The 17,937-nt window shown below is 34.5% G+C and overlaps 3 protein-coding genes across 3 annotated transcripts; 2 read left to right on the forward strand and 1 right to left on the reverse strand.

Annotated features, from left to right (window-relative positions):
* Positions 1-383: 383 nt before the first annotated feature.
* Positions 384-6,771, forward strand: LOC129309789 (conserved oligomeric Golgi complex subunit 2). The gene is made up of 12 exons (XM_054951505.1): positions 384-1,010; positions 1,691-1,897; positions 2,999-3,335; positions 3,668-3,829; positions 4,017-4,116; positions 4,205-4,420; positions 4,501-4,609; positions 4,999-5,199; positions 5,339-5,443; positions 5,869-5,994; positions 6,091-6,228; positions 6,416-6,771. Exons 1-12 carry the CDS (start codon positions 552-554, stop codon positions 6,527-6,529), a joined length of 2,274 nt encoding a protein of 757 aa, XP_054807480.1. The 5' UTR covers positions 384-551; the 3' UTR covers positions 6,530-6,771.
* Positions 6,772-8,356: 1,585 nt separating this feature from the next.
* LOC129309016 (uridine/cytidine kinase UKL1, chloroplastic-like) lies at positions 8,357-14,867 on the reverse strand (the record flags this gene model as incomplete). Its single annotated transcript, XM_054950363.1, has 10 exons — positions 8,357-8,670; positions 8,792-8,874; positions 9,645-9,738; positions 10,190-10,250; positions 10,381-10,441; positions 10,773-10,967; positions 11,649-11,728; positions 13,907-14,003; positions 14,266-14,384; positions 14,834-14,867. Coding segments are annotated over 10 exons (870 nt in total), but the record flags the coding sequence as incomplete, so codon positions are not given.
* An 11-nt stretch (positions 14,868-14,878) lies between these two features.
* LOC129309017 (uncharacterized) lies at positions 14,879-15,520 on the forward strand. The gene is made up of 2 exons (XM_054950365.1): positions 14,879-15,074; positions 15,214-15,520. Exons 1-2 carry the CDS (start codon positions 14,879-14,881, stop codon positions 15,402-15,404), a joined length of 387 nt encoding a protein of 128 aa, XP_054806340.1. The 3' UTR covers positions 15,405-15,520.
* Positions 15,521-17,937: the final 2,417 nt, after the last annotated feature.

A 17,937-nucleotide genomic window follows, 5' to 3' on the forward strand; every position in this document is an offset into this window, starting at 1 on the left:
TAATGTGGGAAGTAAGAATGCTAACTTAGACAAGGGAAAAAAGTAACATACTCAAGAAAAAAGTCATGTAGATTAAAAAAAAAAAGATTGACAATTAAGTTTCAACAAGTTGAATTATCAATAATTAGATTCCTGATAAAATTTATAAAATCAATTCAAATAATTATAAATATAAATTTTTGTTAAAATTTAAGAATTATATTTGATATTTAAATAATAATTTATTATTAAAACTCTTAAATTTAGAATTTATAATTGTTTGAATTGACAAACATTTTGCCCGGGACCTCGATTGATTTACGTCAATCAGAATAATAAGAAATAATCGTAAAAAAAGGGGGAAAAACAGTTACTAAATAAAAAGGAACGGTCGAAAGGACGGCTCCGATGGCGTGGAGCAGGCAAGTTGCCCTCCTTGGTGAAATTAACAACCTCTTCGTTCAGAGAGAACCCCCACACCGAGGTGCAAAGCGCTTCCCGTAGTCCTAGCTTTCTGTTGTTTTCTCGCATTTTCTCACCAACCAAACGCTGAATAGATAAAACCGTGGAGGATGGTGGATCAGATCCACACACCACCGCCCAGATCCGCCGCGGACCTCTTCTCGGATCCTCTCGATACTCACCCATTATGGTTTAAGCCTGCATCGTTTCTATCCCCGGATTTCGATTCTGAATCGTACATTTCGGAGCTCCGTACTTTCGTCCCTTTCGACACTCTTCGCTCAGAGCTTCAGAATTACCTGTCCTCCCTCAATCACGAGCTCATCGATCTAATTAATCGTGATTATGCCGATTTTGTAAACTTGAGCACTAAGCTTGTCGATGTAGACGCCGCAGTGGTGCGCATGCGGGCCCCGCTAGTAGAGCTCAGAGATAAAATTGAGCAATTCAGGGGATTAGTGGAAGGTTCGCTAGTGTCCATGAAAAACGGGCTAAGGCAAAGATCCGAGGCAGCCTCAGCGAGGGAGACTTTGGAGCTTCTTCTGGATACATTTCACGTGGTATCTAAGGTAAGTACTTTTGTCTGTGAGTGAATAACTTTGGGCTATTTACTGGAATATCATCTGTAATCAGGCATAGCAGCGTTCCGGATCTATAATGTAAAGCCTAAATGTCCATTCAGTAGGGAATTTTTGCGGAAAATTTTCCATATTGAACGTAGCACAACTTTTTCTCGTGTTACGCGGTTAATGGAGTTTTACAAGTTGTCTGACATCGATGTTACTCGAGTTACTATGACGTGAGAACATGATGCTTTCTTCTACTTGGCTGTGTCAAGTTACAATGGAATTAGGAAGGCTCACGATACGGATATTACTTTATGTCCCGAGAGATGTAATTCCTTCCATTCTGTAGCAAAATGTAATAACCCTGACAAATCTGATAATTTCGTTCTCAATCATTTGTTGGCGTGTCTGGCAAAAAAAATATTTGTTGGCGTGGTTGTGGAATGAAGACAGGATTCCTAATTCTAATTTGGAACAGAGTATTTGAGATTGAAATAATTAATTTAAAAAACATCTGTCCCTTTTCTTTTAAGCGGAAGGAGTTGCCCCAAAGAAGTTACTCAAGATACCTTTCAAGCCCTAAAATCTTTTCAATTTAGGATCCAGATCCAGTCAATCACATCTAGTGCACCGATATTATTTTCTTAGTATTATTATATATTTTTCTTTTTAAATGATTCCAGGTTGAAAAACTAATAAAGGAGCTACCTAGTGTGCCTGCTGATTGGTCAAATGGAGATGTGAATTTGGCAGAGAGAAATTCCATGAGCAATGGTATTTCTGTGCAACATGCTGAGAATGGGACTAGCGTCAGAGAAACTCAAAGCGTGCTGCTGGAGAGAATCGCCAGTGAGATGAACCGGCTGAAGTTCTATGTCACACATGCCAAGGTTTGCTTTAATTTCCTTCACTTTATTTACAGTTTGTAAAAAAAAAAAAAACAGAAATTGATTGAAATAATTGAATAGAAAATTATGGGTTGGAAGGATCTGCTGAAGCATGGTGAGAATCTGGTTGTTTCTCTTACTACTATACATGTGGCCAAATCATCTTTTGAAGGACTAACTGTTTCCAGTGAATTGAAATATATGCCATGCAGAGTACGGTGGGAAGTAACTTTTGCTTTTTCTCTTTTTCGAGTTTTTGGGCTTTGAATTCTATAAATAAGCAGATCTTAAAATTTAGTATCTTATCCTTTATTTTTTACTTTACACTTTCCTTGACCCATGATTGGAGTAGATTATGTGAGGTCAGTGGACTGTGGAGGAGAAAGGTCTACGGAGGAAATTGGTTGTCTTCACTTAAACCAAATCTGCCAAACTACATGGTATCGTAGAAGTTGATAAAATACTTTGTAAAAGAAAATAACTAATCCATTTTTCAAGGCTGCCACATGAGGCCTAAAGAGCATTTCCTATATTGTGCCACAGAGGAGGTTATATCCTGTTAAGAAGCTGAATATTGGGTGAAGGAATTAAAAATTTATTTGAAAACACACTGCTTAATGCATCTACAATTATCAGCTCTCTGAGCTTATCTTAAGTATAGATAATGTAATGGAACTATATGTTTGGAGGATTTTTTTTTTTTTTTTTTTACTTACCTTGATGCAGGTCCTGTCTTTCTTGTCATTTCATCACCATGATGTGTTATAAACTGCAGACTCACATCTTTATGTACATTTTACTTTGTTATGTCAAAGAGTTGAAAAGCCTTCTAAAATTTGGTTGAAATATGCCTAGAGTAAATCAGCCAAAATTTAGAGAGCCAGGTATCTTATTGCCTGATGTGTCTTTAAAGTTAAAAACATGTTACATGTATGTATGACTTGATCCTTTTAGTGTTTGAGGTTGGCGATTCATTGTAACATGAAAGCTCTCTGATCTGGACTATTTAATTGTGGGAAAAAAATGGTGAAAATTGTTTCAGTCTTGTTTTTAGACCTCAATACATTCTGTGCTCATCTCTTTTTCTCAATTATGCCAGTACAGAACCTGCCTTTTATTGAAAATATGGAGAAGAGGATTCAAAATGCTAGCCTAATATTAGATGCAAGCTTGGGCCATTGCTTTGTTGATGGTCTAGAGCACCGAGATGCAACTGCAATATACAATTGCTTACGTGCATATGCTGCCATTGATAACACCAAGAATGCAGAAGAAATTTTTCGAACCACTATCGTGGCCCCATTGATACAGAAGATTATTCCACATGGACCTTCAGCCATGACTGCTGAATCATCTGCAGACGGACTTGATAGTGATTATGAGCAGATTAAGGAGTGCATTGATAAAGACTGTAAATTTTTATTGGAGATTTCTTCAGCTGGTACATATCTGTGTTCACTATCTATATGAATAAATCAATGCTGCATTAGTTATATGGACCTTGTCAATTCCTTAGTCTATCTTTGTATTTAAAAATTTGGACTATTGAATTATCTTCTACTTATTTTTTACCATATGTCCTGCCAGCTGGACCATGAGTTATCTGTCTTTATCTATATTATAGAATTGTTGAAATACAGTCGTGCACTCAAGCCATTGTTCTGCAAATATATCAGGCATATTCACCTATCAAGAACACAATGCCGGTGTTGAATATAATAGCAGTATCTCTAGATTGCATTAAATCTGTCTGAAGTTTGGTTTTTGGTGCAGAAAATTCTGGGTTGCATGTTTTTGACTTCTTGGCCAATTCAATTCTCAAAGAGGTTCTCTCTGCAATCCAGAAGGGAAAGCCTGGGGCATTTTCTCCAGGAAGACCAACAGAGTTCTTGAAAAATTACAAATCAAGCCTGGATTTCTTGGCTCATCTTGAAGGTAGTTGTCAAATGACTCAAGTCTTCCTTCATCATAACCCACTTCTTCCCCTTAAGATAAAAAATGTAGGCCTTCAATTATGAAAGAACTTTATGGTATCAATTTGTTAGTGCATCTATTAATTTCATTTCTACATGTATTAAGAGATTTCATTCACTAAATTTTATAACTCTGGATTTCATGGAAGGCTACTGCCCGTCCAGATCTGCAGTTGCTAAATTTCGTTCTCAAGCTATTTATTCAGAGTTCATGAAGCAATGGAATATTGGTGTATATTTCTCTCTGAGGTACTTCATCTACTATAAGATGGTCATGATCCTAAAGAATTTTTTTTAGTTGTTGGTGACATGGAAATGATACCTGCATTTGCTTTAGGTTTCAGGAAATAGCAGGAGCTCTAGATTCTGTGCTTATAACATCAAGTCTTGTCCCTGTTCATAATTCAGACCCTGGTGAAGCAAACTATCAAAATCTAACTCTAAAACAGAGTGTCACTCTATTGGAGAGCTTGAGGTCATGCTGGAGAGAAGATGTTTTTTTGCTTTCTTGTTCTGATAAGTTCCTCCGCTTATCCTTGCAGCTTCTTGCTAGGTCAGTTTAAACTGAAATGTTGCAAATTTCTGTTGATTCTTTTTATGGAACAATGACCAGATTTTCCTAAAACTTTACAGATACACTAATTGGTTGTCAGCTGGGCTGACTGCTCGCAAGACTGGGAACACAAGCACCAGCCCAGGGTCTGAATGGGCTGTTTCAGCTGTTGCGGATGACTTTATTTTTGTATGCATCATGCCTCGATTGTAGCATATTTATTTGCTTTCTTCTGGACTTCTTTTCGGTTACAAGTTGTTTTAACATCTGGTTAATCCTTATTCTGATTGCTCAAGTAATACTTCATGAGTTACTTCGTTAAACACTTTCTTCTTTTTATACCAATTACCTCTTGCCTAGAAATTCTTAAGGTTTTACAACCGAGTTTTCTGAATTAAGAATTAAGAAATTGCTAAAAAATTGTTTTGAAGGTATGCTATCCTTGGTAATGATTATGATATGCCAAAGCTGGCCCTGCCTGCCACATTTGTCAGATATTCATGAAAAAAAATTCAATCTAAGGAAAAAGGCACGATCGTGCTTGACCTCCATTATAACAGATCTTAAATAATTTGCAGATTATGCATGATATCAGATGTCTGGAGGAGCAGGTTGACGGTGATTTTCTTCAACACGTGCTTCAAATTCTATCCACTTGTTCCTCCGATGTTCTTGAATTGGTAAGGCAGAGCATTTTACAAGGTGGTCAATCATTGAAAGATTTGGAACCTTTAGTCATCAAAACAGTGGTGGAGTCACTTGTGGAGAAGTCAGTTGAGGTGATTTAATTTACCAAATTGTTGTTTAAGTTGGTTTTGTTGTTGGATTTGGATATATAATATTTCCTAAAAATCTTTTTGCTTATGTATTTTCTTCCAATTCCTTCTAATACGCTCACATACTTTAAAATTAATCTAGGACCTGAGGCAGATGAAGGGAATAACAGCAACCTACAGGATGACTAATAAACCTCTTCCTGTGAGGCATTCCCCTTATGTTTCTGGGGCATTGCGTCCTCTTAAGGTATGCAATATTGTTCAATTGTGGAATTTTTTATTTTATAGTTTCACTCTTCCACCATGTGTTTAGCTCAAGTTGTGAGGATGATGATTTCTGATTGGATTTTGAGTCTGGTCGGTATCGTTAGTGCAAGCCATTTGCAATCTTAACTAGTTACGGTTATCTGAAAAGGGAAATTTTGTTCTTTGGTATATATAGAAGATGGTTCCTTTCAAGATTTGCAATCTCAAGTTAATCCTAGATAGCAGGAATAGTGCTTCTGCTCTGTGCCTTTATCATATAATGATTTATATCACGATTTGTGTTTGGGAGACAAGTGATACTACATGTGCAAAATAATTTTGTGGATAGGATATATTTCTTGCTTTTTTCGATAAATACTTTTCAATCATGATTTTTTATGTTGTTGACATTCCAATACATTCCAGGCTTTCCTGGATGGGGAGAGAGCTGCAACATATTTGGCAAGTGAAGCCAGACATAAAGTACTTCTAGGTGCTGCAACTGAAATCACTGACCGTTATTACGAATTAGCAGCTGATCTTGTTAATGTGGTAAGTGTCCAAGGCCAAATTGCACCGTTGAATTTTCTTGTGAATATTTAGGATTCTATCCCTAGAATCGTTCTAATAAATGATGATCATGATCAGGCGAGGAAGACAGAGTCTTCACTCCAGAGAATTCGGCAGGGAGCACAACAAAGGCGAGGCGGAGCTAGTTCGGATGTCTCAGATCATAATGTCTCTGACACGGATAAAATCTGTATGCAGTTGTTCCTTGACATTCAGGTAGGCACAACAATCAATTCCAATTTTCTATGCATGATCTCTTCTTCTCTTGCTCTCACTCCTGCACATGCAAAGCACTATGATATGTGGGAATGTTGAGTCATGTTTGAATTTTTAAGCCTCGTCTAATAAACTTTTTAATTGCTGACACTTAACATAAACTGACTCTTGCACATATTCATCACAGGAGTATGCTCGCAACTTATCTGCACTTGGGGTTGATGCAGTCAATATACCATCCTACCGTTCATTGTGGCAGTGTGTGGCTCCTGCAGATAGGCAAAACACAATCACGTTTTAAATTTTGCATCTTCGGATTATGCAGCCTCTAGGTTGGTTTCTTGGTCGGGAGTTTTTGTTTAACTTGAAATCCATTATACAATTAGCTCCCTTTGCTTATAGTCACTTAAAGGCCCACATATTTTAGCTACAGGTATCAGTGTCCCAAAATCACCTTGATGAAATTGCGTTGCTCTCTGCCCTTTGTTTTTCTCTTCTTATTCTTTCCCTCTTTCAGTAAAAGAAACACAATTAATTTGCATATGAATATTTATTGAATTTACCCCAGTTGGTATAACTAGACGTGGGCCCCATATGTAGGGACTTGATAAATAAACTACATTATTCATCACATTAGCATGACGTGAACTTCATAATTTCATATTGATAAATAAACTTCATAATTTTCTACATTTTTGTAGCTTTGCATCCACTTGATCTTGGAAAATATAAATATACTATTAGAATCTAAGTTATTTGTCGTAAACTATGGTCTACGAAAATTTTTTGAATCTCATGCAATGCACGACCGCACGACTAAATAACTAGTTTGATTACAATCAAGCAAGACTTAAACTACAAATGGTATATTTCTCAAATATGTATGCTAAATTTATCTGCTTTGCTAGCTGTAGGTTGTAGCTGCCAGTGTGCCACTGCCACCATAAAATCAAAGCATTCTTATTCTCTTTTTGATTTTTGCTGTTGGGTTATTTTTAGCTACGTTGGTTGATATCTGTGCGTGTAATAACATGAAGTAATTACCCCGAAAAAAAATTCCTCGGTTGTGAATAAAAACGGTTTTCTTTTGAAGATTGTTGTTACAGAAGTTTGATACATTCTCCTGTTAAAATTTTTGGTACTTTGTTTAATTATTATCAAAATTAACTATTTAATGAACATAATAAAACGAGCATAATGCAGATGTTCTATCTCAACTGATTAAAAAGGTATTTTTTGGCTTTTCAATTTTTTTTAAAAGAAAAAAATCTTCCTTGACAGCAATTAAGTGTGTGAGGTCTTTTAGTGTGTGTTTGGATAGCAAAAATAATTAATTTTTGGCTCAAAAAATTAATTCTTCACAAAATTATTCAAACATTTCAAAAGCTGATGGAGCTTTTGCAGAAAAGCTAGTCAAAAAATATTGAAAAAATTATAAAGAAAGGCTTAAGAAAAAATTATAAAGAAAACATATAATTTAATAAAAATAAAATTAAATTTTTTTCTTTTTTTCTTCTTAATAAAATTTAAACTTTATATCTTCATAAAAATTAATGTTTGGTATTTAAAAATTAAATTATATAGTAATTTATATAGATAAAATTAATTTTAATTAAATTATTCAAACATATTCAATTCTGTTAAAATTAATTTTAAAAAAATAATTTTTAAAAAAAATTGTGTTATAATATAATCAATTATAATTAAAATTTATTATTTAATTAATTATTTTTATAATCTCCTATATCTAATTGAAATTCAAACGAAACACTTAGAAGATCAAACTCAAAAGGCTTGCAACCAAGGCCATTTACTTTGTCTTGGGAATGTCGCTCTATTAAATAGTTGTTCAATTACAGAAACTAGTATGAGTCAACAAATAAATACTTCCTTTGTCTCCACATATAAGATATCTTTAATCAAATTTTACATATTAATAAATATTTATTATTTAATTAAACTCACATAAAAATATAATAATTTTTAAATTTTATCCTTAATAATATTATAATTAATATTATGATATGGTAGAGAAAATATATAATTATTTATTTATTTTATTTTTTGAGATAAGAGCAAAATTATTTAATTATTTAAAAATATTAAAATATTATTGTCATTATTTATATTTAAAAACAAAATAAATTTTTAAAAAATATTTTACATACAAGGACAAAGTGAGTACGTGCACGAAATAAATAGCATTTGATATCTGTCGCGCTCAGACCCTACCTTCTGAGTCTGTGAGAATCGTCTTCCGCTTTTGTGTTTGTTTAAGTTTTTTTTTTTTTTTTGGGTCACTCATCAGTACCGAAATAGCGGTCTCCAAATTCTCCCAGCCCTGGTGACTCGAAGCTCTTCATTTAGTCCAGCTTCAATGTCCGAAGTGACGATTTTCAGGTATGGAAAACGTTGGAATATACGGTGTATTCCCTCAGGAGCCTGAAATCATGCGTTGAAATATATAGACAGATTTATATATAGAGCCGCGAATAGAGGAGGGACATAGGAAGGTAAATCCCGTTTTCCTGGTTTCTAATTTTAGAATTCAGAAAAGACTTACAGAGATGAGGTTGGGGAATATAATGCGGGACTCTGGAACTCCAGTCCGTATGAGAAGCTCAATGGCTTGGCTGGTAGAGTTACCTGTACAGATCATTCAATGTGAAGCTAGAATTTTGAAGAAAGATGTCGATCTACCAAAGGTATTTTGCACGTACGCTTCACTTGACAAAACACATCTTTTTGCGCGCGTGCATGAGTACGCCGGGGGGGGGGGGGAGACATATCCTATTGTTGAGGTTAGAGGAAGCTGGAAAGCGCTTTGAGAGGGGTTGGTATATATCTGTTAATTTTACGTCTAAGAAGCTGATCAGTATGCATACTTGTTGCCCAGATTCTCCCATGAGTTAGTTAATGATTTTTACACCTTTTTTTTTAATATAAGATTTTTACGCCTTTGATATATCAACCTCTACCTTATTGTGGCGAGGTCATGGATATGATGAAATTAAAGAAGGTTAGGATTAGCTCCTATCCTCATGTAATTAATTATCCTTTTTTGAATATATGATTTAGTTTCTATTAAAAAAATGTTAAAATACGATACGAACCCCTCAAGTAATGAAGGTAGAACCATTGTTAATAAATGAAAATAACAGAAGGATAGTGAAATATCTTATTAAGAGAAAACAAAGGAAGACATAATAGAAGACGGTAATTCACGTGCACCAAGTACTGGGTCCAAAAGGAGAACAAGTCTGTCTGAAATATCTTTTGGAAGCTTCTCATAAATAAGCTTATACTAGAAGAAGAAATAGAGAGCGCGGAGGGTATTGTAAGTGAACCAGTTCCAGAGAACTGCACAACACCAACCAAAGAAAAAACAAAAAAACAAGAGACATAGGAACTAGTACCTGGGTATCATCGCGTCCTTCACTGTGGATAAGAATTTTTCCTATTTTAATTCCTTTACAACATGCACGCGAAGCATTCTCCATGCTTTCACCACTGAGACATTACAAAGCTCAACCAATTTACACACAATTGGCATTTCTTTCTCTCTATCTACACAAATATATATTTACCTTTTCAAAGAACAACTGGATCATCGAAATAGTTCCTAATAACCCAGCAATATACTAATAAGGAAGCTCACAATTTCACATATATGATCACTTGAATTGGATTGTGCAACTCAGGTTACGTATAGGAGTAGGATATACACGAGTTGCGACTTAGTAAATTTCTTGTCAAATGATGTTGAGGAGAAGTGTTTTGAAAGGGAAATGAACTTTGGTACTGGGCATTGTAATGTTATCTTAAAGGGCTAAAATGACTGCTGCCTAATGGCCCGTTACAAAATTCACCATATATATGAGATTAAGAAATGACAATGGACAATGTATAAAAACATGACGGATTAGAGCAACGGGGTAAGCCGTTTGAACTAGGAAATTACCTTCGAATAACAGACACACTGCACAATTTCTTACAGAAATCAACTCCAGTGTAAATTGATCCTGGAATGACGGAATAACATAAAAAATACTGCAGTAGTCTGAAGAAAACCAGCACGATTCAAACAAAGCATAATTAAATATTCGGTCGTGAGATCAATGAATTACTAAAACTCCCAACTCTCAGACAGACCTGCAGGTGTGATAACCTGCTTTTCTGTAAATGGCAAATGACCTAGACCATGTTCGACTGCCTGTGAAATTAGATGCTAAAATTAGTTTGTAGAAGTTTGTAAATGGCTATATAAATAATGTAGAAAGAGCATTAAGCCATTATTAGAATCAAAGCGTAAGGTCATTATTTACCAAACGGATTAGCCTATTTGAATAAAAAACAAAATCGTGCTTCGATACATTCTTATCACGAATTAAAGTGTGCATGCCTATAATCTGTCAGAGGGCTTCAACATCAGAAATGCATACAACGTATATAATTATATATCTCCACGGGAAAGAGAAGCAGAGGAAAAAAAAAAACGCAGTTAAAAGGAAGGATATGATGATGATTATGATGATGAAGATCACCTGGTATGTAGAGTGGATAACATTCAAATTCGGGTATATTTTGCAGAGGTTATGTTGGCCAAGCTTAGTGCGGATATGTCGAACAATCAAGTCAACTGCTACTACATTCTCTTTCCCACGAGGAATTATGATGTCGGCAAATATTTTGGTTGGAAGAATGAAATCATCAGAGGCAGGCTTAACAAATTTTGAATGCTGAAAGTCATTAAAAAAGGTCTATGTATCAGCCACTCAATGTTGTCAAAAATTTAGTGGAATAACATCAGCAGAAAAGTGTGTATCTTGATCGTGCAGCATCAGGAAGGTGCAGTCATTAAAGTTTCTGGCGACTTCCTTCCAACATAAATATTGTATTATACTGTGCCGATCAGTTTCTTCTAGCCTTTTGTCCCACAGATGCGAGAGACATAGAACTTGGAGTATTAATTAATTAGTCCTTCCCCAATCCCAAGACTGCGATAATTATCCTTGTGCTCAAATTAAAAGAAAAATGATCGCTTACTGTCGTTGGACTCTTGTAATCATATCCTTTTACACAAAATGTGTTAGAATGGTAAGTTCGTGACCCTGCTGAAAGATATAAACCATGAATCGTATTGTTTGCTTATTATTTCGAAAGCTGGTATTAACTTAATTTTTGGGACCAGCCCTTGCTCATTATATTGGACTCTACTTTGTTCAAAGGTACTGAATCATCAGAGTCAGCGTGGAAGGTATTATTTATTTATTTATCGTCCTTGGATGTCAATGGTATCATTTTAATATATCCTTGTACCAATTCTTGGATTTCCAAACGCGCAAAATAGTTTAATTTTTCTCAGATGATATTCATCTTATTGGTCAGTGTGATGAATTTAAGACAACAAAAAGACTTGCCTGTTCCAGTACCGACTGTACATCTCTACCCCTGTCAACTGTGTCCCGTCTAATTCTGCGGGCAAGCCTTAGATCAGCATCTGCATAACATGCAAGTAAGACAACAAAAACAGAGGATATTAGATGTATAGAGAGCTTTTCTACTGAGAACTAATTGAAAACTTGCCAGCATGTCTCATCCCAAAATATCTTCTACAAAAGGAGCCTAGTGCTGGGCAGGATCAAGATCACAAACTTACGGTAGACAAATATAACATGAGAACAATTCTTGGTACTAGACACATAATTTTCCATTATTCGACCCGCATGACTTTGGTGCCCTTCAAACTTAGATGAAGGACGAAAGATTAACATATTAATTTGTACTTTACAAATCTTTCACGAGGATTCAAAGACGGACACGCTGTAAAAAGATCCATGATGTTCGGAAGACTAGAAAGACAGCATATAATATTAAAAATCATGACCTACAATTCTCAGCCAGTAATTGTACTGTTAAAGTTGAAGCTCCGTACCCAAAGTCCGGCAAGTAGATGAGGAAACAGTCAGTGAGGGTTATTCTGTTTGTTCTAATATCCTTGTCCTCCCAGCGTAAGAACTCACCTAGTGTCACGGCCTTGGAATTTCTCTTTTCTTGAACCGTGCCGACTTTAGCTTGATCAATCTCTTGATCTTGACTAAGTAAGTGAACCCATAAAGTAGGCAAAGAGATTTAAGAGGACTAGTTGCACAAGTAAAGAGTTGGAGTGAATGAACTGGAGAGCTTTATTGATTTGCTTGAGTTTTCAAATGAGCGATTGTGGGCTATTTATAAGCCTCCCCTTTCTCTAAAAAATTCCCACCTCCTTGATGGACAGTAGAGATCAATCTAATCCTACGATTTACATTCATTTTCTAGAGTGTTTCATAAAAATATCTACAACAAATATCTAGATGTCTACAAGGATATTTTTAGAGAATAACCTTCAAGATATGTGTGGAATATTCTAAATTATCCTAGATATCTCCACATTCCTCCATAAGTTTCTAAAAACTTTTAGATCTTTCTAGATTTTTCTCGATAATTCTAGATTGTTCTAGATACTTGTAGAACATATTGGATCCTTTTTGAAAACTTTGGAATTCTCTTTGTTATCCTGGAGGTCTTCAAAAATTCTACAACCTTGCGGGTTGTCTTATATTTGAACATAGGTAGTGACATTCTCCCTCACCTAAACTAATGACGCCCTCGTCACTGACTTGATTCATGCACTTGGGATTCCTCTTACAAGGATCCTTCTTCTTGTTGGCTTTCTTATGATTCATCTCTCCATGAGATGAGATCATTTTTGGCCTTCTTGACATACTATCCTCCTTTAGTACTTGTATGGTTGATAATCATGAAAATCTACCCTATGAAGTGGGTACCATGCAAGCAACTCCTCCCTCGAGGATGCATAATATATTATGATATGGTATGATAAAAGCTTTTACCGTTTGCATGAACTCCAAACCAAGCACCACCTTATTGTCGTCCACACGAGCAACTGAGAAATCTATCTTTCCATGCCAATCCCCAAGATATAGCTCAACCCCTCAAGCAATGCCAACTAAAGGTTGAGGAGGAGAATTGGAAACTTTCAATAAACCTCCCCCTTTTTCAACTTTAAGACTTACCTTTTTAACCTCTTCTGGAGAAATGAAGTTGTGGTCTACCCCAATATCTATCATGATGCTAACTAGCTTCCCATTTAACTTAGCCTTCACATGTACCAACCTATTGCCTTTTGAAGGTTGGGTTTTAAAAGTATTGAGGAGTTGAATTGATCCTATCTTGGGATTTTCTTCCTCCTCTTGGACTTCCCACCTTTGTACCAAAGCAGATAATGAATCTAATTTCAAAAAATCCTTCTTCCTATGAGGGCCTTGACATATAAAGCAGAGGTTTAAATATAAGAGAACCCGCAAGGTTGTGGAATTAGGCTGTAATGTCTTGCAGATAGAAGGATTATAAATTTGCACAGAGCTCAGAAGTCGCTACACAAGAGCAACTTTTTCTATTAAGCCTTAATGAATAGTTGTACTACATGGATTACAACCTAATAAGGAGAAGACAGAGCAAGGGGCAAGTGTTATATATGCTGGACCTTTAGTGCATTTTCCTTGTCTCTAAACTATCTTTCCCGCAATACAGAAAACTTTAGTGTACTTCGATTTATTTAACATATGATTGACGATAGAATAGCACGAAACCATATTAAGATGGCAGAAATGAAGACCTGTATCAACAAAGATTTTCAAATTCATCATGTCGCGGACACGTTGTTCATGAAAAACCAATATGCCCTCCAAAATGGTTACCTCGGATGCATTGACCTGCCAAAAAGTGAGCCCAAAAAAAGGGAAAATAATTCAGGCTTCTGCCTGCGTTTTAGTTAGACTTTTTAAGAGAATAGCACCTCTATTCATTGTAGTTTTAGAACATACAGTGACCCAAACACTCAGTTATTCTCTTGAAGGAAGTATGATTTGATGTTTTTTTTTTTGGGATAAATACACAAGTACGTCAATTGTTTGGCAACATGTCTGATAATAATTGACAGTCAGCCAAATTTAGTTTAAAATGTGAGAATACTACCAGCGTATATTTGTCAGACGACTGCTGATGTGTCTTAAAATCATAAACTGGAACACGAACAGACTGTCCAGATTTGAGCTTGCTGATACAATCTACAAGTTCCTCAGTATCAAAGGCGTCTACATAATCCAGAACATAAGGTGTATATTACCAGAATTGATTTCAGAACCATGCCATGCCGAAACAAAATTCAAGATCTATATAACAGGATGATCAAAATTATATTCGTGCACGCGTTTCAATTCTTCATCTGCTAAACCACGGTAGAAAGAGTCCTACGAAAACAACGTATAATTAATTACAAAGCTAAAAGTATGATTTTAGTCTTTGCGATCAAGCAAGACACCACTAAGAAGCGAATAAGAAATTAGATCATCTCATTCATCATTTAGTTATAACTCAGCAATAGGAATCCAGTAATTATATTTGCAAAAAATGGCTGGACCAAATTTTACTAGAGAACATTCTAGAATTTCGGAATGACTAACCTGACAGACTACCAACACTCTGTGATCTTGCAGTTGTTGAATGATCATATCACACACAGATGTCTTGCCTGATGCCGTACCTCCAGAGACCCCTGTCCAATTGCTAGATCGGAATCAAGGCGCACATGGATCTTAGATCACGCATATCATTGAGTTTGTCACTTAAGATGCGTGATGTCACCAAAAGAAAGTGTTGGAAAGCCGGAGTAAGTAAAAGTTTGAATCAGCACTCTTCGTACACTCAAACTAGTCGAAGGGGAAAAACGCAGAGAAGTAATGAAGATGATAGAGAAACAGAGACGTGCGAAACAAGCATACAAGGTAGCCGAAGCGAGACCTTTGTGTTTCAGTACGTTTATCCTTTTTCTTTTTTTTAACCGAGAAAGCAGAGCAAATTAAAACTTCTCATTCAAGCTAGAAAATCAGTTTAACGCATTTGTTTTGTTCTTGTATTTTCCAGGAAAACCAAATGACTGCACAAGATCTAGAGTCATTGAGAGCACCGAAAATTGTGAGAAGCAGAAGATTGGAATGAGATCAGTGCTTATAAATATACCGATCACAAATGGCTGCGGAGGGCCACTGAGACAGTCATTAGTGAGAGACAACAAGGAAGAAGACGACGTCGTCATGGAACGACCAGAGAAATGAGCGCTGGAGGTAGACTCCACCAGGAGGTCCATTGTCGTCGACGTAACCTCCCAGTCTCTTCTGTCACGGCCTTTATGCCTCCCTCCTCCAAGTCTCCTCTTATATATTTACGTATGCGTCTGCTTGCACCCTGCTTCATTTCTTGTTCCTTAAATCTTTTTAAAAAAAGGATAAATTGGATCCTGTGTAAAGATTTCCGCTATTTACCAATTATTCACTAATAAAATTTTAAAATTAATATAGTGAGATTTGATCACATAAATAGGAAAAGTTCTTCGCAACTCAACTGAAAAATGTTGATTTCTTCACTTAATTTAATAATTTAAATGGTGATGCTTTATATTGATTTAAACAAAAAAAAAAAGGTCGATGTGGATCACCGAAAAAAAGGTTGATGGTCTTTTAATTAAATCAAACTGATAACATTATTTAATTAATGCGTTAAAAACAAATATTTTAAGAGAATCTATCTATATCATCGACATTGTTTTTGATTAAGAGTGCTAACATAACATTAACATAACATGTATTATTTACAAACCATGTTTAATAAATAATCTTAGGTGAGATTAAATATTCGTGACTCACGTGCAAACACTAAATTGGGTAAAAACTAAATTTCAGAAATTTATTGTTCAACCAATTTTTCTTTGATTTGATGGAATGTGCGCATCATTATATTAAAAGTTCATTACTCAGCGAATCTAATGCCGATTTGTTTTAAATTTAGTGTTTATTCCCTTAAAAAAAATCCTCTCAAATGTTATTAGTATTTTGCAAATCATAGAGAATGAAATACAGTTATAATGGATGCTTCCTGAAGAAGTTTTATTCATTGCCTTCATTAATTCTCTCTCTCTCTCTGTTTTTTTTTTTTTACTTTTACCAGCAGGTCATTGAATGGAAAATGACAGAAAATTGTATGAGATAGTTTGAATATATTTAGAGAATATTGTGGCACTAATAAAAAAAATAAAATAAATAATATTGAGCCATTAAATAGGGATAGAGGAAGACTAAAAAAATATTTATAAAAATTATTGAATGAGATTTTTTTAATTAACATTAACAATATTTATAAAAGCTTAGTTGATAATAGAGCACAATGAGATCATACAATTTATGTAACTAACTCCATCTAATAGAATAAAGCTTGTTTTTATGCTCAAAGTTCATTGTTTCATTTGAAATGAACAGTTTAATTGGTTAAATGACCCAAATGTACGGCATTAATGATATTATTTATTAAATATATATTATTAATGAATGAATGAATATTCGGGAGGGAAATGATAAATATCAATTGAACTATTCCATGCATTGAACCCAATTCATGTAATTAGGAATTGCACTCCAAATATTTTTCATTATATTGGCTACGTTCATATCACTGAGTTTGATGTCGGTGGCCAAAGAGGAGGCACGAAGCCAAATATAACAGTTTCTCTTGAGGGACGGCATAAGCCCCAAATAAAAAGGCAAAAAAAAAAAAAAAAAAAAAGAGGATAACAATACATTGAGTTTGATGTTAATTAATGCATATTCAAGATGGCATTAGAGAAATCAGCTATCAACTACTGTCTCCCGTTCAAAATATAATCAATTTTAAAAAAATATATATATAACAATAAAGTTCTTATTATCATAAAAATATATATTATTTTTTTATTGTATCTTTAATTCTAATTACTAATGTACTCTATAATGACTCATTATTAATAAGTGAGAAATACATTTACACAACTATTTTAGTTGATAAAAACAAAGGGTAAAATGAAAAAAAAATAAATATATTAAATTGCTTATATTTTAAACTAAAATTGATTGAAGGAATATACTCATATTTTGGGTAGAAGAAAGTATATCACGAGATAAATAGAATTGATTGAGTATATTATTTAGGGCTTGTTCAGGTTTCCCTCAAAAAAAAAAAAATCTATTCAAATTATAGTTGGATTATACTTTTGTCAAATTCAATAAATAGTTGCTTATTGCAAATGAATTCTTTAAAATGTAAAATCAAACATGCACTTTGTAAGAGTTAAATATTAGAATTATTTTATTATAAAACCTTGATAAATAAATTTTCCAATCAAGAGAGATTGAAAAATAATATAAGAATTTATTAATTACATTATATTATATCCAATCATTCTTTTTGTTTTATAAAATTGCTTGCAAGTATCCTCTTGTTTAAAATAATATTGTTCGAGATATAATTAAATATTAAATGTGAGTATATTTTTAACTAAGAATTCAAAACTTAATTCACAATTATGTAAACCCGTTATGTTAAACTCAATCCAATCAAGGGCGTATACACGCAAGGGGAAGGGAGTGCTTGCTTCCACAATTTGATTGGTCCTTTGGAAAGTTTTGGGAATTTTTTATTTTGCTTGTAAAAATATAAAAATTAGTGTTAAACCCTTATGTTTCAAGTAGTTTTCGTTTTTGTCCCCATGGATTAGTTTCTAGATTCGTCACTATCTCCAATCATTCTGCCCAAGGCTTCAAATTAAATTTCCAGACACAG

Source organism: Prosopis cineraria, unplaced genomic scaffold, assembly GCF_029017545.1.
Source record: "Prosopis cineraria cultivar Desert tree isolate PC_DT_omini unplaced genomic scaffold, ASM2901754v1 PC4, whole genome shotgun sequence".
Lineage (NCBI taxonomy): Eukaryota > Viridiplantae > Streptophyta > Magnoliopsida > Fabales > Fabaceae > Prosopis > Prosopis cineraria.